Below are 27,434 nucleotides of genomic sequence, written 5' to 3'. Positions count from 1 at the left end.
AAAAAAAAAAAAAAGAAAGAAAGAAAGAAAAGAAAAGAAAGCATCTCAAGGCTATTAAACATTATCTAGAAAATGCCCCGGTCCCACACATCCACTTAAAAGGGATACATTTTTTAAAGGCCAACCTGTTAGCATTCTGAGAAAACTTGGGGGGTAATCCTGAGTCTTATCTAGGATGGTCTTTTTCGATTTAGAAAGCTACGATAGAGGGATCACTCATGTTTCTGTGCTGATTCTTCTCAAGACACTCCCAGCGGCGCTGTGGATTTCTGCTTCACAGAACAGTGTGAACACACTCTCCTTCTTCTTCTTCTGGAAATCGGCAACTACAGGCATCTTCCTCTTGGGCGGTTTGTACTCGTCTCATAAACGCTGAAAAGTAATTTAAAAGTGAGTCATCTTTTGTTGTTGGCCGTAACCATTTAACAGCCCGGTTCCATAAATCACAGTCACGGGACATCTTAGAGCAACCACGCTCAACTTTGATTTGAACAAGTTCATCGACAAGAAAAGCGACAGCACGCACGGAAGAGCTTTTTCTCAGGATTGTTTGCAATTTCTTTTTGCCAGTGACTCTTGTTGGCCCTGAACAATGATTGTCTTTATTTGCTGCAAGGGCTTAAAAACTGGAGCGTGAATCATTGCAGCATAAAATTAGTCACATCCCGAACGTAAGCATGGTTTCAATTCAGCGGTGCTTATTTGAGTCTTGAGGTGCTTCGATTACACCCTAGACACTTTCTTTTGAAGAAAATGCTTGTGGCACCAAGATATTAGACACTCCCACCACCTCCATCTCTGCAACGAAAGAACTGATCTGCGCATTCGCTCCCAGGTTTCCTTTGACGCGTTGGTGTGAAGTAATTTGTGTTACCGACGAGCAGCTCGGCATCTTAAACTGAGTTTTTTTTTTGAGTCGCGTGACGAACCAAAAGCGCCTGCCTCGATATCACATGCTTCTTACTGTAAAAAATCACTGAAGGGAGTGACCTCATGTCACAGGCAACCGCATGTGCTCCTGACTTTGCTTCCCCTTCACAAGAAGAATGACTAAAGACTATTCAAGGGTTGGGGCGCCTGGGTGGCTCAGTCGGTTAAGCGACCGACTTCGGCTCGGGTCATGATCTCGCGGTCCGTGAGTTCGAGCCCCGCGTTGGGCTCTGTGCTGACAGCTCAGAACCTGCAGCCTGTTTCAGATTCTGTGTCTCCCTCTCTCTGACCCTCCCCTGTTCACGCTCTGTCTCTTCCTGTCTCAAAAATAAATAAATGTTAAAAAAAATTAAAAAAAAAAAAAAGACTATTCAAGGGCAAGACACCACTGGCAGAACCCTAGGACGCAGGGGTGAGGCCGAAGCATGCCCCACCTCGACACTACAGAGGTCAAGACAGACTGTATTAGAAGAGTGACAGAAGCAGCCGCTGTTGACCTCAATGCCCCTCCATCAGGCCAGCACAGCACCACACAGAGAGGTTCTCCCTGAGCCTCCGGCCCCTCCAGTGCCAAAGAAAAGAGAACCCCCAGGGGACCACCAGCCTCTCCCAGCACTAGGGCCGCTTTGCGGGAGCCCCTGTTCTGATCTCACGCCACTGGGATGGCAGAGGAAGCTTCAGGGTCCAACCACTGGGAATCTGACGGCAGCGGAGAAGCGGGAGGCGCTTACGGCCACCAGCGCACAGATCCTGGCCTACGGAGTACGTACTTGAGAAGCCCGAGTAGCAAACATGACCAGTAGCTTTGTTCTTCTGTAAAACCAAGTTGAGGGCTCACCCTGAACAGGGAAGCTGACAGGGTGCCCATCTGCCTGATTCAGATCCTCGAGCAAGGGGGTTTGGCCACCCGAGAGCCTGGTTTGCCCAGGGCCAGGCAAGGAGCTGAACCACAGCTCCACTTGCTGTGGGGAATGTCTTCCAGCCCCATGTGACCTGAAGGGCCGGCGACAACTCCTGCAAGCCCAAATTTGATAGCCGGCGAAAGTATCTTTCAGGAATGAAGGGGAAATCAAGACACTCTCGGCTGAAAAACTAAGAGAGTTTGACACCAGAAGTTCTAGCCAGCACATGGGGCTCCTGGGTAGCTCAGTCGGTTGAGCATCTGACTTTGGCTCAGGTCACGATCTTACGGCTCATGAGTTCGAGCCCCGCGTCGGGCTCTGTGCTGACAGCTCAGAGCCTGGAGCCTGTTTCAGATTCTGTGTCTCCCTCCCTCTCTGCCCCTCCCCTGCTCACGCTCTCTCTCTCTCTCTCTCTCTCTCTCTCTCTCTCAACTAAGTAAATATTTAAAAAATAAAAAAAGGGGCGCCTGGGTGGTGCAGTCGGTTAAGCGTCCGACTTCAGCCAGGTCACGATCTCGCGGTCCGTGAGTTCGAGCCCCGCGTCAGGCTCCGGGCTGATGGCTCGGAGCCTGGAGGCTGTTTCCGATTCTGTGTCTCCCTCTCTCTCTGCCCCTCCCCCGTTCATGCTCTGTCTCTCTCTGTCCCAAAAATAAATAAAAAACGTTGAAAAAAAAATTAAAAAAAAAATAAAAAAAATAAAAAATTGAAAAAAAAAAAACCAGGTTCTAGTCAGCACAGTAAGTCAAGAAAAAAAAAAAAGACATACAGTTTGGAAAGGAAAAAATAAAACTGTCTCTATTTGCAGATGACATTATGGTCCATGTAAAATCCCCGGGAATTCACAAAATCCTCCCATGACAAATAAGTGAGTTCAACAAAATCAGAATATTAGATCAAGTTACAAAAATCAACTGTATTCCGATAATAGTAGCAATGAAGAGGTGGAAACCGAAATTTAAGATACAAGACCACTTGCAATTGTTCAGAAACTTTAAATGCTAAGGCCTAAAGTTATCCAAATATGTACAGGACTTCTGTGCTGAAAACCACACAATGCTGATAAAAAATAAAAGAAAATATACATAAATTGGAGAGACACATTTTGTTGCCCTGGAACACTTTACCTAGTAAAGACATCAGTTCTCACCAAATTAATATACGGGCTGAACACAACTGCTTTCAGAATCCCAGCTGACTTTTTTGTAGATACAGATAAGATTGTCCTAAAATTTATATGGCAATGAGAAGGAACTAGGACAGCCGAAACAATTTTTAAAAAGGAGACTAAAGTGGCAAGACTCCACCGACCCTCTACCTAAACTCAAAACTTGTTTTATACCTGCTGTAATCAAGACTGTGTGGTATGGGCAGGGAATAAACACACAGATCAGTGGAACGAAAGACAGAAACCAGAAACAGCACCCACACAAGTACGGCCGACTGATTTTTTGACCAAGTCACAAAAGCAATTCAGTGAAGAAGGATGGATGCTTTTAACAAATGATACTGGAGCAAGTGGACATCCCCAGGCAAAGTAAGTAGCTAAATAAGTGAATAAGTAACACTGAAAAAAGTCTTGATGTAAACCTTTCACACCTGATATAGCACTTAGCTAAAATTAAACCATGGATTTCAATGTAAAACATTTAGAAGATGACACAGGAGAAAATAAAAATCTTTGCGATCCAGAACTTGAAGAGTTCTCAGACATGACTCCATAAATTAAAACAAAACAAAACAAAACAAAACAAAAAAACCTGGCAAGTTGGATGTATCGAAATTAAAAGCTTTCTCTCTAGGGGCACCTGGCTGGCTCAGTCAGTGGAGCACGCGACTCCTGACCTCAGGGTTGTGAGTTGGGGTCCCACGTTGGGTGTCGCGATGACTTAAAAATAAAATCTTTAAAAAAATAAAAGTAAAGTAAAACCTTTTTCTCTGCAGAAGACCCTGGGAAGAGGGAGAAAAGGCGAGCTGCAGAGTGGGGCCAAACAATGAAACCACACACCTGACGAAGGACTCATCTAGAAGATATGAAGAACTCTCAAATGTCAACAGTAAGACAGGCAAACAAAAGTCCAATCGGAAAGCAGACCAAAGGCATGAAGGAACCTTTCGCTGAGGAAAACGCACAGACGGAAAGTCAGTACATGAAAAGATGTTTGTTCGCTCCCTAGGGCAAGGCAACTGAAGACCAAAGTAATCCACCACCGTAGGCCTCTTCGAAAAGCCGCGTAAGACACCGTGGCTGCACGAAATGCTGGTAAGGATGAGGAGACGTGATCACTCACACCGCTGGTGCAATGTCAAAGGGCACGACTCCTCTGGAAAATAGTTGAGCAGTTTCTTCAAACAACAAACATATGCCTACCATATGACCCAGAAATTGCCCTCCTGGGCATTTATGCCAGAGACACGAAAATGTAAGTCCGCGCGAAACTTGAGCGCGATTACTCACAAAGACTTTACATGCAATAGTGAGAAACTGGAACGACCAAAATGTGTCTCAGTAGGTGAATGGTCAAACAAACCGAGGTTCGATGATGCCACGGAATGCTGGCCGATGGTAAAGGAAAAACAAAAAAAAGGCCACTGTGGAAGCACATTATACCGGGATCTCAGGGACATCGACCTGAGTGAAAAAAATCCATTCTTAAAAGGTCACACGCTTATAATCCATTTATTATATTGCATGCTTCTATCTATATCACCTTCTTAGAGTGTCGGGTGTAGGAAATAGACTCGTGACCGCCAGGAGTTGGGGCGGGGGGAGGAAGAGGATGTGACCACAGGGGACCTGCAGGATGGGGGTCCTCGCGGGGAGGGGACAGTTCTGTATTGATTGTGCCAGAGGTTATGCCAGTCCACGCGTGTGATCAGGTGACAGACAGCTGTGCACCCACGACACGCCAATGTCAACTGCCCGGTTCGGATATTGTGCTACGGTTACGGACGATGCAACCCCATGAATGGCACGCGAGACTTTTCTGTACTGTCTTTACAACGTCCCGTACACCTATGGTTATTTCAAAACAGAAAGTTTGTGTAAATGACCTAAAACCTTAAAAAATGGATTACAGTTCATCGCATCTCACCAATTGCCCATCACTACTCTCCCGAAGCATTTTTATAAAGAACTCCATTGTAACCGGGGCTGAAGGTGGGAAGGATAATTCTTTAAATCAGAGGTTTTGGTAAGAGCTGAGGGGGGATAACTCTGTTTTCCCGTGCGTTGTGGGATTTTAGCAGCCTCCCTGACTCCTTTCACCAGCTGCCCTCCACCCCCTCAAGGTTGTGACCACCCAAACTGTCTCTAGATGTTGCCAAATTGCCAAATTGCCCCTGCTCGAAACCATTGTGCTGTACTAACCCCCCAAAAAGAAACTTTTCCTTTCTGCTATAAACACTCTTGCCTCAAAAGAGCTCATAACAAATACAATTGTGTTGGTCTTACGTCGTTTGAATAAATACAGGAGTTTCTTTCTGCTGTGTTTAACAATAGAGAAACGGAGTGCCAGAAAGAACACCAGGAACAGCACGGCAGCTGACATCAGCGCAAGGAAGACGACGAGGATCTGGGAGGTAGGACCTTCAAAAAAGAGCAAAAGGAAAAATGCAAAATGCATGCAGATACACAGTTTTGCAAACATGCTCATATCTACATAGGTATAGGTTACATCGGTAAACCCCCATTCGCAAAGACAAGTGGTACCTTGGACATCTCGAACCAGCCAACCTGATCAACTTGCCTGCGTATAAGAGACCTCTTTTTAAAAACCTAAGTAATTTTCCTAGAGGCCCACACACATTAAGTGCTTTGGCTTCTCTAGAATATAGAAAATATGGGACTCCATAGCCGCCTTTATTTCGCATTATCAAAGGTGAGGTGTTTGTCTGGGTCAAGTCTCACCTTGCTCTGCTTACTAAGGTGTGTGTCAAACTGCATGACAAACACTTGAAGAAAACCGGTGGGCTTCTAGATGCCAGGATACTAGAAGGGAGGCACGGAGGAGGTGCCTGTTGCAGGCAGAGATGTGAGACATCATGGCACTGGGGCGACTTCGATTCCGATCGGAAGAGCCATAATACATTCCCTCCGATTTAATAGCAAGGAGTCAGCTACCTGGATCTCTTGCAGGGGCGGGTATGGTGGCAGAGGTTGTACGTGGAAAGATGTCGGACGAAGCTGGTCCGCATAGCACATCACGTTCCTTCGTCCCGTTCACAAGTACAGACTTGCCATCCAACGAACAGCTTAGACGGTCCAATGAAAAGAGTTCAGAGAATTAATTTAGGTACAGATCATTCTCTTTAAAAATACTGACATTTCCCATCCAATAAAGCAGCCTAGGGATGAAGCTGTGTGGGTCTGGGTTCATAAAGGTATTGTGGAAAATGCCCACTTGGCTGGCTGGCTTCCTCCAGCTTTTACGGCTCTCCGTAGTTGATCCTATTCTACCCACCTAACTGGATTCTTCTTTCTTCCCAGGCTGCGGAGCCTTGTCCCATGACAGCTTGGTTCACTATTGGGACTGGTTAGTCTCTCACCCTCCATTTCCTTTTATTTATTTATTGTTTTTAGTTTTTTAATCTTTATTTATTTTTGAGAGAGACAGAGCATGAGTGGGGGAGGGTCAGAGAGAGAGGGAGACACAGAATCTGAAGTATGTTCCAGGCTCCGAGCTGTCAGCACAGAGCCTCACATGGGGCTTGGACCCAAGGACCGCGAGATCATGACCTGAGCTGAAGTCGGCCGCTTAACCAACTGAGCCACCCAGGTGCCCCAGCATGAACGGGGGGAGGGCCAGAGAGAGAGGGAGACACAGAATCCGAAGCAGGCTCCAGGCTCTGAGCTGTCAGCACAGAGCCCGATGCAGGGCTTGAACTCACGGAGCACGAGATCATGACCTGAGCCGAAGTCGGACGGTCAACCGACTGAGACACCCAGGCGCCCCTCTACACGCTTATTCTTAATGTGTGCAGTGTTCTTGCCACGGACAGACAACCAACTGTCTGTAGGTCAGCACCCGTCCACGGACCACAATTTGAGTAGCTCTGGTCCTGATCACACAAGGCAACAAGCATATTCTCATGTATGCTGTTGGCTGTCTTACTTCTGTGATGGTCGTGTCTGTCCAGGTAGATGTTATGTTTTTGGGGGTAGGAAATACACTTTACCCTTCCTGTACAATTCTGAGTGCTGGCATTGTACTTGAAGATGGGCTGATCGATGAGGAAAGTAAGAGGCAGCAAAGAGATTGGAAGGCAACAGAACAGAACAGCTGGGGCTGAGGGGCTGATAGTAACAAAGTTCCAGCAAATCTGAGCTAAATGCTCTGGGCGTCGCTTCTGGAGAAAATGCCCACTTTGTGCATCAAATCACTATTATCTCATACTGCTCCCATGCTGTCTATTCATATGTCCTTCTATACCTATACTTGATAGATTTTTTAAGTAGGCTCCAAGGCCACGTAAAGGCTTGAACTCACAACACTGAGATCAGGAGTCACGCGCTCCACCAACTGAGCTAGTCAGGCGCCCCTGTATACTGGATAGATTTTTTTAAAAGCTTCAGTGAAAACATTCTTTTTCTTTAAAAAGGTTAACCCAGAGGGGCGCCTGGGTGGCTCAGTCGGTTGAGCGGCCGACTTCGGCTCAGGTCATGATCTCGTGGTACTTGAGTTCGAGACCCGCGTCGGGCTCTGTGCTGATGGCTCAGAGCCTGGAGCCTGCTTCGGATTCTGTGTGTGTGCCTCTCTCTCTCTCTGTCCCTCCCCCGCTCACACTCTGGCTCTGTCTCTCTCAAAAATGAATAAACATTAAAAAAAAAAAAAAACAAAAAGGTTAACCCAGATTTTTTATTTTGAAAGCAAAAGGAAATTATACATACTTTGTCCAGGGTCGACAGGTCCCATGTTTCTGATCATTAAATGTCCCAAAGCAGCAGTCTTTACAACCTTCCATAAAAATCAAAGCAACAATAAGAAAGGGAATATTTTCATGATTTTATAGCTCTCTCTGAGATGAACATAATTACATAATAATAAAGGCATTAACTTAGTACAATCTACACAGATTGTTCAACAATGCTCCTGGAAACGAATCCCCAAGATGATTAAAATTTTCATTCTAATTGTACAGAGAGGATTTTATATATATGTAGAGAATGTATGAAAATACATAATCCTGGTGAATAACAAATGTTGAAATTTCAAGTTTTCTCCATTGATTGCAAAATAATTTTGTAAACATCATAGACTTGACTCAGTGGTTCATTGCGTGTTACTTTAAGGTTCTACTAATCTATGTTCTACTTTATATTCAAAGGACCAAGACCTAAATCAATGACATACATCTGGAGAACAGACGTGCACTAGATTGAGGAAGAGTGAACTTACCTTCTTTGGTTAATTCTTGACCTTGTTTACAATCCTGCTCACACATGGTACATCTTTCCCCCAAGCAGTGGAATCCTGAGATGCACTCACACTCTGCATTGCTGGTGGGGGAACACATTTTCTTGGTCCTGAAAACACCTACAAAGTTTCCCAGTGTTACATTACACTTGACCTCTGAACCCAGGAAGAAAATTTATGTTCTGTGATTTTAAAAAAAACAAACAAAAAACCATGCTCAAAAACAAACAAACCCAAAAAACAAAAAACAAAAACAAAAACAAAACAAAACAAGGCAAAAAAACAAAACAAAACAAAACCAAAAACAAAAAAAAAGCACATGCTCACTCTATTTACAATGTTCCTAATGACCTTCAAGTATAAAGTTTCTTTTGAAATCTCTACAGAAGACATTTTTACATCTTCCCAATTAAAAGCTTCTCTCTTGTCAGACATGTGTTTCCTCTAATATTTAAAATCTCAATCCACAAATTAATGCTTTTACAGTGAATTATTTTACTGGACTTGCCTTTTGACAAAGGAACCAGCCTATTTAACACTTAACACTTTCCATCGAAATCAATACACTAGGGAATAAGAACCTGTCTTCCCCACACAGGTCCGGGTAAACAATACATCTTTTTTTTATTTTTTTTTTTTTTTTAGTGTTTTTTTCTGAGACAGAGACAGAGCATGAGTGGGGGAGGGGCAGAGAGAGAGAGGGAGGCACAGAATCCCAAGCAGGCTCCAGGCTCTGAGCCATCAGCACAGAGCCCGACGCGGGGCTCGAACTCACAGACCGCGAGATCATGACCCGAGCCGAAGTCGGACTCTCAACCGACTGAGCCACCCAGGCGCCCCAACAATACATCTTTTGAATCTTACCTTCACACTGCCTGCATATGTCACAGGCCCTCTGTCCACTGGTGCTGGAGAAACTATTTGAAGGGCAAGCAATGCAGATGTGATCCTTGTTTTTCTCACAGAAAGTACCTAGGAAGGTAGGTAATGGCTGTACGTGTTGGACAACGGACAGGCATCACCTGAAGTATCGTGACGTTGACAGGAAAACGAGAATACGAAACAATGATTCTCGTCTCTGGCTGGTGCAGCCGTACACTTTCTTTTGGTGGACTTTCTAGAACTGCAGTATTGCCCTTAGCATAGCCACAGAGCTACAACTAAATGAAGTGTGGATATCACAACAAAGAAACCAACAGAAAGAGCAGTTTCCTTCCTCTGCTGAACAAAAACAATGATATCTCTCGATGGACCCAGGAGACCAATACGACCGATTCAGGGGATCAGGATACTAACAACGTTCGTGGGTCTGCTCTTCCCTACTCTGTGAAGCCTCCTGCCATGGCTTATGCCCTGCTGTGCCCCCTGCTGAACACAGATCCTTACAGATAAGGCTGACACTTACCAAGGTCTTGCCATGTGCCACGGACTGTTCACAACCTGTCATATGATCTTCCCAGCAAAGCTGGGAGATAGGATCTTTTATTATCCCCAGAGGACAAAGCTGGGGCACAAGAGAATAAGTGACATGGCTGGTATGTCCACCCAGCTAAAATGTAGCATCCAAGAAATATTTGTAAATCAATTAATACAACATCATTGAAACAGAGCTCATTAGCCCTGACTACTAGACTAACCGAACCACGGTGTTCAACAGAATAGATCAAACACACATGCTAATTTGGTTCTTACCTGCTGGGCATTTGCTACAAGAATCCTGCATTGGTCTCGTCCTCTCAAAATTCATGACCAACAACACGGTAGCCAATATGTTGTAATAGCCACTGCCCATGATGAAATCTTGCATAGATGGGATACAAGCAAGGCAGATTGCAGAAGGATTTTAGCCAAAGTAGCTGGTTTCGCAAATACCACTCTGCAAAAGGTAAAACATTTCAAGAATGAGATGGTTTCTCCTTTTTAGAATTACCTACATTTGGACCATTACCATTGCAATTCCATAAGACCGTAACTTGGGGTTTTTCCGAAACAATCACTGATGGAATATTATGGAAAAGGTGGCGAATTCATAGACGTGTCTACGATCAGACAGGCCTGACTACACACACAGCTTTGTGCAGGCTGGCCAAAGTCTAAGAGCACACTTTCCAACATATTTTGCCAAAATGCAGAAATAGCAATAGCAAGAACTTTTGGGGACTTTCATAGACACTTAGCACTGACGTCCAGATTTCAACAATGCCAGCTGCTTGCTGCCTCTGAGACAGAGTTCTTAAAATGACAATCTGTCAGTCGACAATCTGCAGTCATATCTGACAGTTCAGCTCAGTGGGAAGGCATCTCATTATTACTCTCCCCCCCTTGTCAGAACAATACGTGAAAATCTCAACACCGAATCGCTAAAATGTTGAAGCACCTCTCTGCTCAGCTGATTATCATATTTTCTTAATAGACATGTATTTGCCCATTTTGAGGTCTGAAGCTCATATAGTAACAAAGCTCAGAAGAATGAAATCTCCTGAGGCCAGGTTCTTGGTCCTTATGTAATAGGCTATGGATCAACAGTTATTAGAAGTTGGAAGGAAAAAAGTCTAGACCTGAAGAAACAGAATAAAGCCTCTATCCCCACCCCGACTCCATTCCCCCGACTGCCCCAAACGGACAAACCTTGAGATCTCAGGGCTGGTGAAGAACTTTCCACTCCTTGATCTTTCAGAGCTGCGAGGTTCTGACTCTTGAGGAGAGCTGCCAGGTCAAACCCAAGAGTTTGGTGACTCAGCCGGGGGCGGGGCCTTGTGGGAAATCCCCGCCACAACTCTGTGAGGTTGCTCACTTGATATTTGCTGACCCCAAAATCCCCTAGAGCCCCCGTCCCCACTTGATAATGGCACTTCAAGCCGTTTCTTGGAAGCAGCTCTCTACTGTTAGGACACCTCTCTGATGACTTTGGGAAAAGGGTTTTGTCATTTTTTAAAAGAATCTTCCATGTCAAAACCTTTAATGGGTCCCGAACATCTTTGAGGTGTTAGGGATGAAGCCCACCTCTTAGATAAATACCAGCACTTTCGCCATACCCTACCTCTTACCTGTATAATCATAATGATTCTATAGCTATAACTCATTGAGTGCGCTGATGTACCAGGCATCGCATAAGCCCTTTAATGAATACGGTCCTCAGAAGACCCCCAGGAGTTGATATCATCATCATTATTAGAACGGCACTATGCAAATGAGAACATTGAGCCTATGAGTCTAGCCAGACCGTCAGCAGGACGGGGAGCCAGGATTAGAACCCAGGTCAACCTGATCCCTTTCTACTGCGCTCCTTGCTGTGTGGGTGAAATGCGGGAAGGAGGAGGGAGAAATAGCATGGAACTTATATGGCGGATGACTTTGGGTAAAGTTGAGAGCTACGAGGGTTTTTCAGAAAACCATTATTTCAGTTTTTGTTTTCCAAACGGAAGAAGAGGAAGGGGAGAGCAGGGGAAGGAGAGGTGGAGGAGGTGGTCAGGCAGGAGGAAGAGGAGGAGGGTGTTCCAGAGATACTAAGAAGAACCTGTCCAGTATCGAGAGGCTAGGGGCCCTCAGGAAGACAACCAAGGGAACTGTAGAGCAAGAGTGGTTTCAACGAAAACAGATGGTTTTCTGTTAGGATCCAAACAGAAAAGAACTATTTCCCCCCAGGAGACATGGGGGCTTGGTGTCTCCCCCCAGGAGAGATGGGGTATGAAGAGGGGGAGGAGGGAGCTAATGCCTTGTAAACACTTGCTATGTGCTAAGCACTTTGCATGTTTCCACGACTCCCATCATGCCACCGTGCTCCTTAGAAGCTTTCAGTGGCTCCCTGTTGTCCACAAAACAAAACAAAGTGGAAAGAAAACCTGGATCCCATGGTCCAGATGGCCCAATATTCAAGGACCTCTGAGACCTGATCTGAAGTCTCCGTTTAAAAAAATTAACGGGGCGCCTGGGGGGGCTCAGCTGGTTAAGTGTCCGCCTTCTGCTCAGATCATGATCTCACAGTTCGTGAGTTCGAGCCCCGCATCAGGCTCTGCGCTGACAGCTCGGAGCCTGGAGCCTGCTTCTGCTTCTGTGTCTCCCTCTCTCTCTCTGCCCCTCCGCCGCTCACACTCTGTTTCTGTCTCTTTCTCTCAAAAATAAATAAACATTAAAAAGTAAATTAATTAAGATATACCTCAAATAACATAAATTTCACTATTTTGCTTTATTATTAGTTTTTATTTATTTTGAGAGAGAGAGACAGTTCAAGCGGGGGAAGGGCAGAGAGAGGGGGAGAGAGAATCCCAAGCAGGCTCCACGCTGTCAGCGCAGAGCCCGTCATGGTGCTTGTCTCATGAGCGTGAGATCATGACCTGAGCCAAAACCAAGAGTTGGCCACTCAACCGACCGAGCCATGCAGGTGCCCCAAATTTCACTAAAGTGTATATTTCAGTGCATTTTGGTACATTCACTAGATTTTGCAACTATCATCAGCATATAAATCCAGAACATTTTCATCCCTCCAAAAAGATACACATGAGCCGTCAGTCACTCCCCAGCGTACCCTGGTAACCGCCAATCTGTTTTCTGTCTCTGTGAATCTGCCCGTTCTAGATGCTCCCTGTTCACAGAATCATACAGTGTCTTGTCTTTTGCATCAGGCTTCTCTCGCTTAGCACGTTTACTCACGTCCTCGCGTGAATCAGAACTTCATTCTTTTTCACAGCTGCATAATATTCCGCCGCACCGAGGTCCGCATGTCGTCTAGCCATTCATCAGTCGATGGACATTTGAATTGTTCCACTTTTGACTACGATGAATAATGTTGCCATGAATATTTGCCTACACGTTTTTGTCCGGGTAGGTTTTCAGTTCCCGGGTGCATACCTAGGCGTGAAATTGCTGCATTGTATGGTAATTCTGTTTCACTTTTTGAGGAATTGCCAGACTCTTTTCTCCGGCAGCTGCACCATTATATATCCCCCACCAGCAGTGCGTAGGATTCCAATTTCTCCACAGCCTTGCTAGCACTTGTTATTTTTCCGTGAATTTTTTTAAATTTTTTATTTTAGAGAGAGAGAGAGTGAGAACATGCTCGAGGGGTGGGGGAAGCGGGGAGGGCAGAGGGAGAGAGAGAGAGAATCTTAAATTCAGTGCGGAGCCTGACGCAGGGCTCAATCCCACCACCCTGGCATCATGACCTGAGCTGAAATCAAGAGTCAGATGCTCAACCGACTGAGCCACCCATGTGCCCTCCGTTTGTTTTTTTAAGCGTAAAAAAATTTTTTCAGGGGCGCCTGGGTGGCTCAGTCAGTTGAGCATCCGACTTTGGCTCAGGTCACGATCTCGTGGTCCGTGAGTTCTAGCCTCGCGTCGGGCTCTGTACTGACAGCTCGGGGCCTGGAGCCTGCTTCGGATTCTGGGTCTCCCTCTCTCTCTGCCCCTCCCCCACTCATGCTCTCTCTGTCAAAAATTAATAAACACTAAAAAAATTAAAAAAAAATTTAATGTTTATTTATTCTTTGAGAGAGACAGAGACAGAGTGCAAGCAGGGGAGGGGCAGGGAGAGGGGGAGACACAGAATCCGAAGCAGGCTCCAGGCCCCAAGCTGTCAGCACAGAACCCGACGTGGGGCTCACACCCACAAACTATGAGATCATGACCTGAGCCAAAGTCAGACGCTTAACCGACTAAGCCACCCAGGCGCCCCTATTTTTAGTTAAAATTTTTTTGTTATAGTCATCCTGGTAGGTGGCATTTCATTGTGGTTTTCATTTGCTACCCTTAGTCCAATTTTATTATGTACCCCCCCCCACACACACACACACACTGTCCTCCACATAATGGGACCAGTAGAGTATGGCAGCTGCTTAAGAGCACAAGCTTTGCCATCAGACTGGCTTGGATTGAATCGAGGCTCTGCAATTGATGGTCATACGACCTTGGCTAAATTTCTTAACCTCCGTGAGTCAATTTTTCCAATCACGTCTTACAGATACAATAACGCTGTACTTCATCCTTATCTAGTGAGGACTAAATGAGACATTGAACATGAAGTACCTAGCTCAGTGCCTGGCACATAGTTCTCAAGAAGAAAGGAGCTGTTATTATGTGACTTACGACTTTAAAATTTCCCTCCCCCAGTTTCCCATGCTGATCATCTGTAAAGCAACCAGGGCAAGTAGCAAGAGAAGGAAAATGCACGGGCTGTCTACAGAATTTATTCCCAGAGTCTGAGAGTCCTCCAAAAGCCACTTTATCTGTGGTCATTGTGGGATCCCCTGCAGCGACTTCATCAGAGTTCGCCCCGTGGGAGTTTCATACCGCATAAAAATGACACTGCTGATCACCTAACACTTTCAAAGTCACGATCTAACCAGGTGACCTCCTCATTTACATGTGGTGCTCTGTCTGGGTTTAACGCTGCAGCATGACATTTAACTGGACTATATTTTCATTTAACTAAGTGCTGCTCACGGAGCTACATTCTGGATAGTCTGTGGGCAGACACATTGCCTCCTCTGAAAGTGACGTCTGTCATTTCCCAGCACAGCAGTTAGCTCCCTGTTTCAAGCGGCGCTAGTGACACAAAAGTCTTTACCTAGAGAAAAGATTCTCAAGGCTAGCTTGACCAGCTCATGTTACACAAAATCCACCATTTTCAGAATTAATCCACTGAAGGCTCCGCACAGATTGATTCCGATGTTTAAGGAATTGTCCGCCGTTCGTGTCACCACATTCTTCTTTGATAAAAAACGTCATAGGCAGATTCTGTAGTTCACCTGATGCACACACTCTCTGAGCTCATCGAGATAACCGCTTCCCCGCCGCTCTCGGTCTAGGGCCTGGAATCACATGGTGACAGCATCCCTGTGCTGGGCGACTAGCTTCAGAGCGCAGACACAGCGAGCCCCAGCGTGCTGCGACCGGCAAAGCCAAATCCGTCTCGAATACCTGGCACGTAACCGATTCCCACATAATCTATTATTTTGCAAGAATATTGTGGCCAGTGTAGTTTCCAGAAGTCCCAAGTGTCCATCTTCTTGGTCCTATTTATGTTCCTGTAGTTCTGAAAGTCCTTGTGAATCAGCACAGGATTTGTAACAGTCGCACACGAAGTCTGAGGAAGCCTTTGCAACATTAATTCATATTATTTTTTTTATGTTTGATTTATTTTTGAGAGAGAGAGAGAGAGCGAGCGCGAACAGGGGAGGGACAGACAAAGAGGGAGACACAGCATCCGAAGCAGGCTCCAGGCTCCGAGCTGTCTGCACAGAGCCCGACACGGGGCTCAAACCTACGAACCGTGAGATTGTGACCTGAGCCGAAGTCAGAGCCCCCATGTGGGGCATAGAGCTTACTTAAATAAATAAATAAACATTTTTAAGAAAAGAATTTTAATATTGGTTCCTTACTAAAATCAACAAGAAGGACATTGAACCTCAGAATTGCAGAGGTTTAAATTTCTGTGAAAAATATTTAATGGAATTTAATTACATTTCAAAAATAAAAAGTCTCAGATATATTTAAATAATTTTAGATATTTGACATGTATCAATTATAATTTTTATTTTAATAACTTTAAAGCTTTTAGTAGAGTAACTTTTCGAAAACAAAAAATAATTTGAATTGAAAAATTCTCATATTCACATTTACAATTTACATTACACGCATATAAAGTCTGTATTCTTCGAGTACAATTATATTTTATTCGTTTACTCCTCCAAGTCAGTACTGTCAGCAAAGCACGGATTATGTGACGTTCTCAACAAGTGAAATGAAGGCAAGAGAAAGAAATTGTATGGAGCAAACAGATAGTAATTTACGAGTTATGTGTCTTCACCACCCATTTAAACATTTCCAGACTATCAGAGTACATTCAGGCATCTGCAATAATTAAATTCAGTCATCACTGATATTTTCCCAACTTGGTCACATAAAAACAATAATATTTGTATTCTGTTCTTTTGAAGACTTCTCTGTTGGAGTAGAAAAACAGAACACACTTAACACGTCTTGCGCTTGATTTGTCACTCTTACATATGACACGGTGTGCGAGTGCCATTTCTACACCTGCTCTAGGCCCCGCAAACGTCAGTGACAATATTGAGAGGCACGAAGCAGGCATTCAAGAAACCTTTGCCGAATGAATGAATGAATGAATGGGTAAATGAACAAACGAGTTTGTTAACTCCAGTCTCATAGTCTGCCTACCTCTTCATGACCTAACGTTTTCCTCCCTCTCCCTTGTGAGATCATGCTGGTGGGTGTACCCCAGCCTAAGTTTTACAGTTTCCCTTCCGTGGGGCTCACATAAGATGCTTTCGTGCTGGTCGCTAACATTTGCTGCGGGCTCACTCCTGCAAGGCTCTATTGTATGCGTTTACATAGATCATGCCGATCATACCTTCCAACAGCCTCTGTCCCTACTTTACAGATGACAGAACCGGAGCATGGAGAACCCGGGTAGGCTGCCCAATGTCACCTGCCTGGGAAGGAGCAGAGAAAGGGTTCAGACCTGGCTGGCTGGCTGGCTCTGGAGCCCTTGCTCTTAACAAGGACTCTTAACCGTTCTGTGCTCAGTACCCTTCAATCCTGTGGACTCTATGCTTGTGGACCCCTCATGGAATTCTCTTCTTAAGTTTGTAAAATATAATACAAAGGACTACAGAGGAAACCAGTTGTTTTGAAATATACCCACCAAATATTTATTTATTTATTTATTTAAAAAAAAATTTTTTTTTTTTTAACATTTATTTATTTTTGAGACAGAGAGAGACAGAGCGTGAACAGGGGAGGGGCAGAGAGAGAGGGAGACACAGAATCCGAAACAGGCTCCAGGCTCTGAGCTGTCGGCACAGAGCCTGACGCGGGGCTCGAACCCACAGATGTGAGATCATGACCTGAGCCGAAGTTGGACGCTTAACCGACTGAGCCACCCAGGCGCCCCTCACCAAATATTTAAAAAGCCAACTTGTCTGGATGGTTCAGTCGATGGAGCCTCCGACTTCGGCTCAGGTCATGATCTCGCGTGCGTGGGTTCGGGCCCCGCATGGGGCTCTGTGCTGACAGCTCAAGAGCCTGGAGCCGGCTTCGGATTCTCCCTCTCTCTCTGCCCCTCTCCTGCTTGCTCTCTGTCTCTGTCTCTCAAAAAATAAAATAAAACGTTAAAAAAAAAATTTAAAGTCAACTTGCAATGTATAGTAATAGATGGATTCCTTCATTAAGACATACCTGTCCTAATTACAGATTAATCATGAGTGTAAATGGTATTTTTGGGTATCTGCAATAACCATAACGTGATATGAAAATAACTGATTTCTACTGGTGCAATATCATAGGTTCCGCTCCCTTGGCTATGCTCTGAGGATTTTTAAATTAAAAAAAAAATTTTTTTATGTTTATTCATTTTTGAAAGACAGAGAGAGACAGAGCACAAGCAGGGGTGGGGCAGAGAGAGGGGGGGGGACGCAGAATCCGAAGCCGGCTCCAGGCTCCGAGCTATCAGCACAGAGCCCGACCCGGGGCTCAAACTCACGAACTGTGAGATCACGACCTGAGCCGAAGTCGGATGCTCAACCGACTGAGCCACCCAGGAGCCCCCTTTTTTTTTTAAAAGAAATTTTTTTTCTTTATGAGGATTTTTAAACTCAAGATTGAGGGAAATACTAGATTTCTGCTAGAGGTTAGTGAAAATACAACATGTGATTTTCCCTGTCCGGCTTCATAGACCCCTGAATGTTATCTGTGCCCCCCGGTATCTGAGGACCCCAGGATCACAACCTCCATGCACAAGGCCTCCTTGCTGCCTTTCATGTCTTGTGTTGAGACAGACACTCAATGCTTGGTTTTAGCTCTGGGAATTTGCTCTTCCTCTTTCTTCTTTCGAATCTTTATACAGATCCTATGGCTGCACCTTAAGGCAAAAGGTCCATCTGTACAATTTCTATCCCTCACCATCCCCATCAAGATGGCACATTTTTATGGTCTATCACTTCCCGTGTTCCTCTCCTGTGGGCCCTTCGCCAATGAATTTAGACAGGTTGCAACACTGACAAATCAATGTCTTCTAATACTTAATAACAGTCAGTACAACAGGCAGGTTGCTGCCTGCGTCGCTGATGTTCTACTCAGCACACTAAATATGTAGCCTCTTAACGAGTCTACAAGGCAAGAGCTGCTGTTACTCTTCTAATGTGAAAGAAACAGAAGTTGAGAGAACTCAAGTGACTGAGCCAAGCGTTAATGGCGGCACCAGAGTGTCCACTACGGACCAACGTTCTAGCTTCACCTCTGTTACCTCCTTTGATCCTAACTCTATGAAGTGAGGGCCCTAACTCATATGGGGGTCCTGAGGCATGAGGGTCAGGGAACTCGTTCAGGATCATCCAGCTAGCATGGAGGGAGCAGGTCGGGGAACTCGTTCAGGATCATCCAGCTAGCATGGAGGGAGCTGGGCTTAAACGCAGACAGGCTGGAATTCGAGCACATGCATTTTCTCAGCACACCAGACAGCCACCTTTAGAGCAAGGAGACGCCAAGGCCTGAGCCCAGGTGTTCTCATTCCCAGGCTCCCTTAACATTTGGCCAAGGGCTCTGACTAACCCGGGAGCTACTCGTTCCTGTGAATGAACACAAAGATATCTGACTCAGCAACGGAGCCTGAGACTGCCGACGTAGTGGTTTGCGAGCTGAGTCGGAAACCACATCTGATCTGATCTCATCGATGTGAAGGATTGCCAATAAACTGACAGTCAATTTCAACCTCGAGAAATGTGATGAAGGCTGGAACCGATAGCAGCCACGTTTTGGAGGAAGCTAGGTTAACTTTTCAAAATTTAAGAGCATGGAACCAAAGCTTCTTAAGTAAGCAAGTGGTCTGCATTTGAAAATTCTACTGGAGAGAGATAGCTGCCACAGGTCACTTAGAGGGAAATGTTTTGTGGCCTGCAGCTGATAACTATGATGAAAGAAAAGTCACCCCAACAAGCAAGGTTATCCTGAAGCTTATGACTTTCTGCTGAAAGCCAGCTTCTGCCTGTGGAGTACTGGCCTCCTCTCCCTAGCGTTCCCCTTAGCCCTGGGGAAGGAGAGGGCGTCTATAATTAACAAATACACAGACACATCCAACTATTTCCTAAGCTCGACTTCTGTCAACTGATACACAAGTATTTTTCCTCCAAATCAAAAGCAAGACAGCATCAGAGGATGGATTTGGTTTCCTTTTGAACTTTTTATTTTTTTTTTAATTTTTTTTCTTAATGTTTTTATTTATTTTTGAGACAGAGGGAGACAGAGCATGAGCAGGGAAGGGGCAGAAAGAGAGGGAGACACAGAATCGGAAGCAGGCTCCAGGCTCTGAGCCATCAGCACAGAGCCCGATGCGGGGCTCGAACTCACAGACTGTGAGATCATGACCTGAGCTGAAGTCGGACGCTCAACCGACTGAGCCACTCAGGCGCCCCTCCTTTTGAACTTTTTAATGGTGATCAGAAGTATCTCCCAAATGATTCCACTCACATGTCAACCCATATCTTCCTTCACAAAACCTGCCTCCTTTTCTTCCGGAATTTCCATTATCATGGAGGGCCACTTCATAAACCATTGGTTTTCACTAAGATTTTCGGGGGCGCCTGGGTGGCTCAGTCGTTAAGCATCTGACTTGGGCTCAGGTCATGATCTTACGTTTGTGAGTTCAACTCCCACTTTGGGTGAACGTGAGCCCTGCTTCTCTCTCTCCCTGCCCCTCTTGGGGTTCTCCCTCTCTCTGTCTCTCTCTCTCTGCTCCTCACTCACTTGCTCCCTCTCTTGAAAACAAAAAAGAAAAAAAAAAGATTTTTTGTCCATTCGATAACGCTGCACTAAATGAGAGCTCCAACATACCTGTGCGTAAGTTGTGGGTACTTAGGTACACCTACTAGGTCTATACCACTCAAACAATTTCCAAGTTTCATTGTTACTATCATTAAATTATTCTCTATCCCTTAGCAATTCAATAAATTCAACTCACAAGCATCTACTGAATGTCTGATGCAAGTGTGCCCGGGACCTGATCTGTCACTTCTCCTGCTTTGTGTCCTGCCCCTCCCTCAAGCCGGCCTTCCCTGCCCCTCTCGGACGGATGGACCACACTCCCACTCCTGGGTCTTCGCTGCTCTCTGGTCTCAGATCCTGCCCTCTCACTTTCTAGGTGACTTGTCCCCTCATCTTACCCAGGTCTCCTCCTCTCTAAAAGAGCGCCACCCTGTGATTCTCCATCTCCTCTCCCTTGTACTTGCCTTCCTAGCACATATCGCCACCTGGCACCCACAGTCATCCATGCAGTTGCTGACTATCTGTCTTCTCGCACTCTCATGGACATCAGCTCTATCATAGGGGAGGTGTTTTTTTCACGGCTGCGTCCCAGACACCCGGAGCAGTGCTGGGCACAGGACAGGCACTCAATAGATGCTTCGTGAGTGAATTGCGCTGCCTTGCGAGGCATATCTAGATAGGACACCATCCCAACAGCCTTCACAGCCTAGAGAGGAAGGAAGGCGTTTATACCCATAAGGAAGGTAAGGCCGTACAGCCTTACAGATTCTGTAATAGGAGGACAAAGTGCTGTGGGAATATACCTTCTCCTGGAGCGCTTGACAAGGGAACGGGGTTTTGCAGGATGGGGAAGGGCTTGAAAGGCTGGCGTGGGAAGCAGATGGCATTCCAGTTAGAGGGAACTGCTTTATGCCAAAGCATGGAGGAGGTAAAGTACAGCGCATGTTCAAGGAACAGAAAAAATGAATGAGGGAGAGTAAGGTAAGAACGTGAAAGATTTGGAAGATGTCTGAACCCCGGTGTGGAGGGATTTGAACGCATGAGCATACCTTCTATTGATTGTCATCACCTACATGGGCGCGCACGGCCGAAGCCAGCGGATCCACAGCGCTACGCGGGCGTGCCAAAGCTTGCCGAAATGTTTTCACCGTGGGGGCCCCCACGTGCACTAAGTGGGCTAGAGAAAAGAAAGGGATACGGGATACAGTCAGAGGGCAGGAGCAAGGAGTCAGAAGGCTCTGCTAGATTCACACGTGTACTGCTGGGAGGAGTAGCTGATCACTTTGACCAGTGAGAGAAACGTCGACGTGGCTCCCGGATCACCGTGATCCCAAGATCACTGGAATCTGCAAACACTGCAGCAGAACAGGACTAAAGCACCGCCGCAGGGACCAGCCACGTTTCAATTCCTCTGAGCTCTTTTTTTACGTGAGCTCTCACTAGGTCCTCACCAAACTAAGGGCGGGCGTTCCTATTCACGTCTTACAAACGGGGGGTGTTTGAACGCTTTTGATAACCCAGTACTGAAGCCCCAATCAGACCCTACTGTCTCTTCCAGCAGTAAGATGCCAGTTAAGAGCAGAGCAGTGTTTCCCACCAAGACCCGGAGAGACGTGAGAGCAAACGAGGCGAGCGCGGCACAGCCTCGATTCCGACGCCGGGCTCCGCAGATGCTCCCCCAAAGCCGCCGTGGAGCCCTCTGTGACCCCGCGCGCCCGCTGGCGTCCGCCACCGGAACCAATCTGAGCTGAGGAGGCGGGAAGGGTGAACTTCCTGCCTCGCCTACGCGGACCGCAACCTTCCCCGGAAGTTCGCGGTGTCGCAAGGGTGCGACGGTGACCCCACCGTGTCCGGAGGGTCGCTCAGATACTTCCGCCCGCCCACAGGGAACGGGACGCGCGACCCGGACCTCGGACACGGCCGACCGCCCCGCCCCCTCGCGCAGCGCCCCGCCCACTGCGGCGCGGCCCGACCAATCCCGGGCGCCGGCCGCGGGCCTGACGTCACAGCGGCTGGGCCGCTGACCTCCGGCTCCTGGCGGGCAGTGGGATGGGTGCCGGGTGGCCCACGCTCGGGGGGCTTTCACACCGGGGGGGAGCAGAGGCGAAGCCACCCCCCGGGCCCCTCACAGGCCTCGGTGTCAGAATTTCCCCCTTGCGCCAGCGCTGCCTCAAATGTCAGGACTCGCCCACTCTTCTCCTGTTTCGCCGACCTAACCTTTCGGGGGCTCGGAGGGGAAATTCGCCGTTTCTGCCGGACGTCTCCGGAGCTTGCCCCGAACCATCCTTCAGTGGATGTTGAAAAATACATTCGTTGAATTCCGCAAATGGCTTCCTTCCACCCAATAACTCCAGTTTAGCGCCCTCGCCCTTTTTAGTGAACCCAGGAAACGGATGGAAAGAAAGTTACCTTATCCACTGTACATAAAAGTCCTGTTCGCTGTGCGGTGAAATGAATTAGACGTGGAGACTAAGATTAAAGTAGGGATAAGAAATTGGTTGGAGCCACGTTGTTAACTGTAGTGTTGTATTACAAAGTGTTAGCCTACGGCGATAGTCAAAGCCAGGAACATCTAGGTGAAGTTAAGATAATGCTTAGCAAGTATTGAGCACCGGCTGTGTGCCAGGGACTGTGATAGATGCTATGGACGGAGACAGGAAGGTCCTACTGAGTTCACAGGATTAGAGGAAGACAGATAATAAGTAAACAAAAGACAAAATGCTAAATAGGTACTATCAGTGACATAAAAGATACATTCACATTAATAGAAAATGAGTCTTTTACTGAGATGAGATGCGAAATATAAGTGAGGCATGAAAAAATAACCTGGCAGCAGTTTCTTTGCTATTTATGGTGATCAGGCTAATTTGGGGGAGAGTTGTTTTTTGGAATTAGGATCAGAATGGCCACTGGTGGCCTGTTAACGTTGGGCAGGCGAAAGTTTTGCCTCCTTAGGCTCTCTGGCAGAGCCTGAGAACTAAATTCACAAAAAAAGGTTAACAGGACAAAAGTCCACAAACTTATTCAGTGTGTTACATGACCCAGGGGCTTTCATGAGAAAATGACACAAAGAAGGGACAAAAGCTAAATGTTTACATATGGGGTTGAACAATTGTGGCTATTGTGGCAAAGCAACTAAAAGAAAACAGGGAAGGCTCAAGGAAGAGTTATTTTAAGGTCTCTGTGTGAAAATTCTTCCAGACTCAAGTTCCTCTCTGATGAGGTTTCTTTCCTCCTGGTGCTGGGATTTCACCTTTCGCTTTCAGGAAGAAAAAATGGGAAGCTGAGCACCTTTCTTGCACCTGTTGTTTAAACAAATGCCTGTAACTCGGGGTGCCTGGGTGGCTCAGTCAGTTAAGCGTCCGACTCTTGACTTTGGCTCATGTCATGGTCTCACAGTTTGTGGGCTTAAACTGACACTGTGGAGCCTGCTTGGAATTCTCTCTCCCACTCTCTGCCCCTCCCCGACCTGTGCTCAAATGCTTTCTCCCCGTCTCAAAAGAAATAAAGTTAAAAAAAATTAAAAAACAAACAAAAAATGCCTTTAAGTCAAAATAACGTGCCAACGTGACATATTTGGAGATAGCATGTCCTGAACTCCGTCACTAACATTATCAACATCATTTCTCCATTGTTGGATTTTGAGCTCAGCAAGGCAGAACAATATCTTTTAATTAAATGTTGCAACTGCTATAAGTTGAAAGTGATTTTAAGCTCCTTGAAAACAGCCAGTCCTTTAGTTGGTATTTATGCATAAAGACTTGTCAAATATTGAATAAAAGAAGTGAATAGAATGAGGTTTTTCTGCCCGGAAATAAAGGACTTAATTAGGAGGCCTCTTCGCTACCAGTAATAGAGCAATTATTTTTTTGTGAATGGTTTAATTTTTTTTTGTTTTATTCTGCAAATGTGTGATGAGAAATAGGTATGAACTAGAAAGTTAAGAGAGTGTCATGAGTGTTGTGGACCTACTAATACCGGTAAGAGTTTATGGTGGCAGAGTGTGAAATTTGGTATGAGAATTTAACCAAGGTTCTGCAGGACCTTTTACAGTCATTTCACCCCTCCGGACCCTCAACCTCTGCATCTGTGAAATGGAAAGTATGTTTTCCAGGAAGTCAATATACAATGTCTAAAACCAAGAAGGAGAAACAACAGTATTAGAGTACTATTTAAAAATACAGTTGGCTCTCGGAATAATACAAGGGTTAGGGGCACTGACACCCCCTGTCCCCTTAGGCAGTCAGAAATCCACATGTAACTTTTGACTCCAGGGAAGACTTAACTGTTTTTTTTTTAACAATTCCTTTTTTTAAAAAAAAATTTTTTTAACGTTTATTTTTGAGACAGAGAGAGACAGAGCATGAACGGGGGAGGGTCAGAGAGAGGGAGACACAGAATCTGAAATAGGCTCCAGTCTCTGAGCTGTCAGCACAGAGCCCGATGCGGGGCTCAAACTCACGGACTGCGAGATCACGACCTGAGCCGAAGTCAGACGCTTAACCCACTGAGCCACCCAGGTGCCCCAAGACTTAACTGTTAATAGTCTACAGTTGATGGGGGAAACCTGATAACAGTCAGTTAACATATTTTGTTTGTTACATTTTATATATACTGTAGCCTTGTAATAAACCTAGAGAATACAAAATGTTAAATCATTAGAGAAAATATTTAGAGTACTGAACTGCATCCATTGAAAAAAATCCGAGCACAAGCAGACGCACGCAGTTCAAGTGTATGTTGTTCAAGGGTCCACTGTATTCCCAGAACTACAGGAAATAATTTAAGGAGTTGAAAATATTTGCCTCTGGAAAGCAGGGTTGAGGGGTAGGAAGGCCTGAGTCAGAAGACTGCTGTTTTTCATTATGAATCTTTTAAAGTTGAATCACTGAGCTGAGGTGTAACAAAATCTGTGCTATTGGGCACCATTTGGCTAAGGTGACTCCTTCAGGTGCAGGTGCGGGTTGGCCGAGGCAGCTCTGTTCCACTTGTGTTCATTCTGAAACCCGGGTTGAAGGGGCAGCAGCAGCCCTGGAGGAAAGCTCTTCCTACGGCAGCACAAAACTACTAGAGAGCACGCCTGATCAGCAGGTCAGTGCTTTTCAGAACTTTGGGCCTCGTCTGTTAACATTCTATTAGCAAAAACAAGGGCAAACGCAAAGTCAACGGGCAGGGAGTATTGAACATTTCTAAAAGATAATCCAATCTACCAAAAGTAATACTTTAGTTGTGAACGCTGTGTGTGATGTATTCATTGGATAAAAACTGATACTGACCCAGGTCGATTTCAGATCTTGTTGGTGATGCAGATGTCTCAGGAGTGCTCAATCAGGTTCATTCCCTGTTTCCCTTTAACTAAAACCATCTGCCTTTCCCTTTTTCTGTCCTACCTCGCATGGCAGCAGGCTACCAGCATGGATGCCTCCTTACTGTCTCCCCATGCTATGGGGACTGGAACCCAACAGCCCATCTTCTCTTGGGTCTTCCTCCAACTACCCCAAATCCCACCTTTTTGAAACACATCTGACCACTCGCCTCTCTTTCCCCACCATACTCAAAACTAAAAGCGGGTGGCTTTTGCCTGCTTCCTTGGCAAATAGTCAAAGATGAAGTCATTCCAGAACTCCCAAAATGTCTTTCTCAAATGCCAAAAGATTAAAGACAGTCGAAAAATTTTTGCACAACGCAGTGGTGCACGAAGAAATCTACTTACAATTCTTAAAATTAAACAAAAACCGTGCTCGCCACCATTGTAAGGATCTCATGAAATCTATTCAAGTGCTTTGTAAACGAACAAAGGAATGTAAGTTAGTTCTTGAAGATAATCATGTTTTTAACATCTAAACTGAAATGTCAAGAACCTGACATACTTAGAAGACTGAGCTCCCATATTACTGGTGAGAGTGCTAAGTGACTCACTCAACTTGCATGGAGTTACTCCAGTGTATTTACACTTCTGAGAATTTCCTCTCCAGTTTCACCCACACAAGTAGGACATATAAATAAGGTTATTCGGTGCAGTGCTGTCTGTACAAAAAAACAGCTGGAAATAACCTAAGTCTTATCAGTAGGGCATCGGTAAATAAACTATGGGACATTCCACAATGGCATACCATCTGGAAAAAAGAGAGGAAGTTCTTTTTGATAAGGAAAGATCTCCACCACGTTCGTTTAATAAGCTGGTGGCAGTGCGAGGTGAAGGACACAACAATATGGATAATCTGCTACATTTCCATGAGAAAGAAGTAAAAAGTGTATTTGCTTATGCTTGCATAAGGAAACACTGGAAAGATGCCCAGGAAACGAATACAAGGTTACCGGTAGGCAGCAGCAGGGATGGAACCACATGGGGACAACGCTGGGAGTCCATCTGTTCAATGTAACTTTGATCAGCTTGGTTTTTGGAATGGGTTAAACCATCAGCATTCAGGGGCGCCTGGGCGGCTCTGTCGGTTAAGCATCTGGCTTTTGGTTCTGGCTCTGGTCATGATCCCACGGTTTAGGAGTTCGAGGCCGGCATCAGGCTCAGGCTCTGCCTGACAGTGCAGAGCCTCCTTGGGATTCTCTCAAAATAAATAAAAACTTTGGAAAAAGCGTCAGTATTCAATTCATACTTGTAAAAACGAAATCTGAGATTATAACTTAAACATATCATTAAAGGGACTGTCAGATCACTGTGCTCAGCAGGGCTCCACACCCTGGGATCTTTAGAAAAAAAGAACTTTTGAGAAACTAGCACACGTGAAATTACCGCATGCAAATAATGCTAAGAGTCGCCAGAGACCGAGGACCTGCAGCCCGCCCTGGGGAGACGAGGTCGGGAACAGGTGGGGGGTGCGGGGGGAGGGGGACACGGGCAGGCCCTCCAAGAAAGGAAAGCCAAGTGCACAGAAGCGAGAAGGTACAACTCCACTCCAGGAAAACGCACGTTTAAAGCAAACCGCCACGAAGGGGTCCCGCCGGGCGCCTCCGGCCCGTGGGGAAAAGCGAGTTAACTCCAGCGGCGCCGAGGGCAGGCCAGACCGCGCCACTCGGGGCGGGGGAGATTCCGTGAGCACGCGTGAGCCCACGGGACTCTCCTCGCGTTGGGTGCTCCAACTGGAGACGTCCCCTAGACGCAGAGTCAGGGCGCGGAAAGGCGGGCCGTAACCCTCTGCGGTCCAAGGGGGGCTCGGCCGGATGTGACGTAAGCGAGCGAACCGCAAGAGTCGGTGCAGCTCAAAGCTGAGGAGGAAGTGGGGGCCTGGACGGCGGGCGTTTGCGCAATACCGGGGGGGGGGGGGGCGGGGCAGAACAAGGAGCTGGGCGTCGTGCGCCTGCGCATTATAGGGCTGTGAGGCGGGCGGGGGGCGGGGGGGAAGACGTGAAGTCTGCGCGGCGGGCGTCTGCGCAGTACCGGGGAGGCGGGGCAGGA

General features: G+C 46.2%; 1 protein-coding gene across 1 annotated transcript; it reads right to left on the bottom strand.

Annotated features, from left to right (window-relative positions):
- Positions 1 to 6: 6 nt before the first annotated feature.
- On the bottom strand, positions 7 to 21,952 carry TNFRSF9 (TNF receptor superfamily member 9). Its single transcript, XM_049618171.1, has 10 exons — positions 21,070 to 21,952; positions 11,293 to 11,427; positions 10,874 to 10,951; positions 9,938 to 10,121; positions 9,110 to 9,217; positions 8,228 to 8,365; positions 7,720 to 7,786; positions 5,953 to 6,083; positions 5,284 to 5,418; positions 7 to 372 (listed from the first exon to the last, which is right to left on the bottom strand). Exons 4-10 carry the CDS (start codon positions 10,050 to 10,052, stop codon positions 275 to 277), a joined length of 792 nt encoding a protein of 263 aa, XP_049474128.1. The 5' UTR covers positions 10,053 to 10,121; positions 10,874 to 10,951; positions 11,293 to 11,427; positions 21,070 to 21,952; the 3' UTR covers positions 7 to 274.
- Positions 21,953 to 27,434: the final 5,482 nt, after the last annotated feature.

Source organism: Panthera uncia (genome assembly GCF_023721935.1).
Source record: "Panthera uncia isolate 11264 chromosome C1 unlocalized genomic scaffold, Puncia_PCG_1.0 HiC_scaffold_4, whole genome shotgun sequence".
Classification (NCBI taxonomy): domain Eukaryota; kingdom Metazoa; phylum Chordata; class Mammalia; order Carnivora; family Felidae; genus Panthera; species Panthera uncia.
Note: the sequence above shows the minus strand (reverse complement) of the source record. Positions and strands in the feature narration are given on the sequence as shown.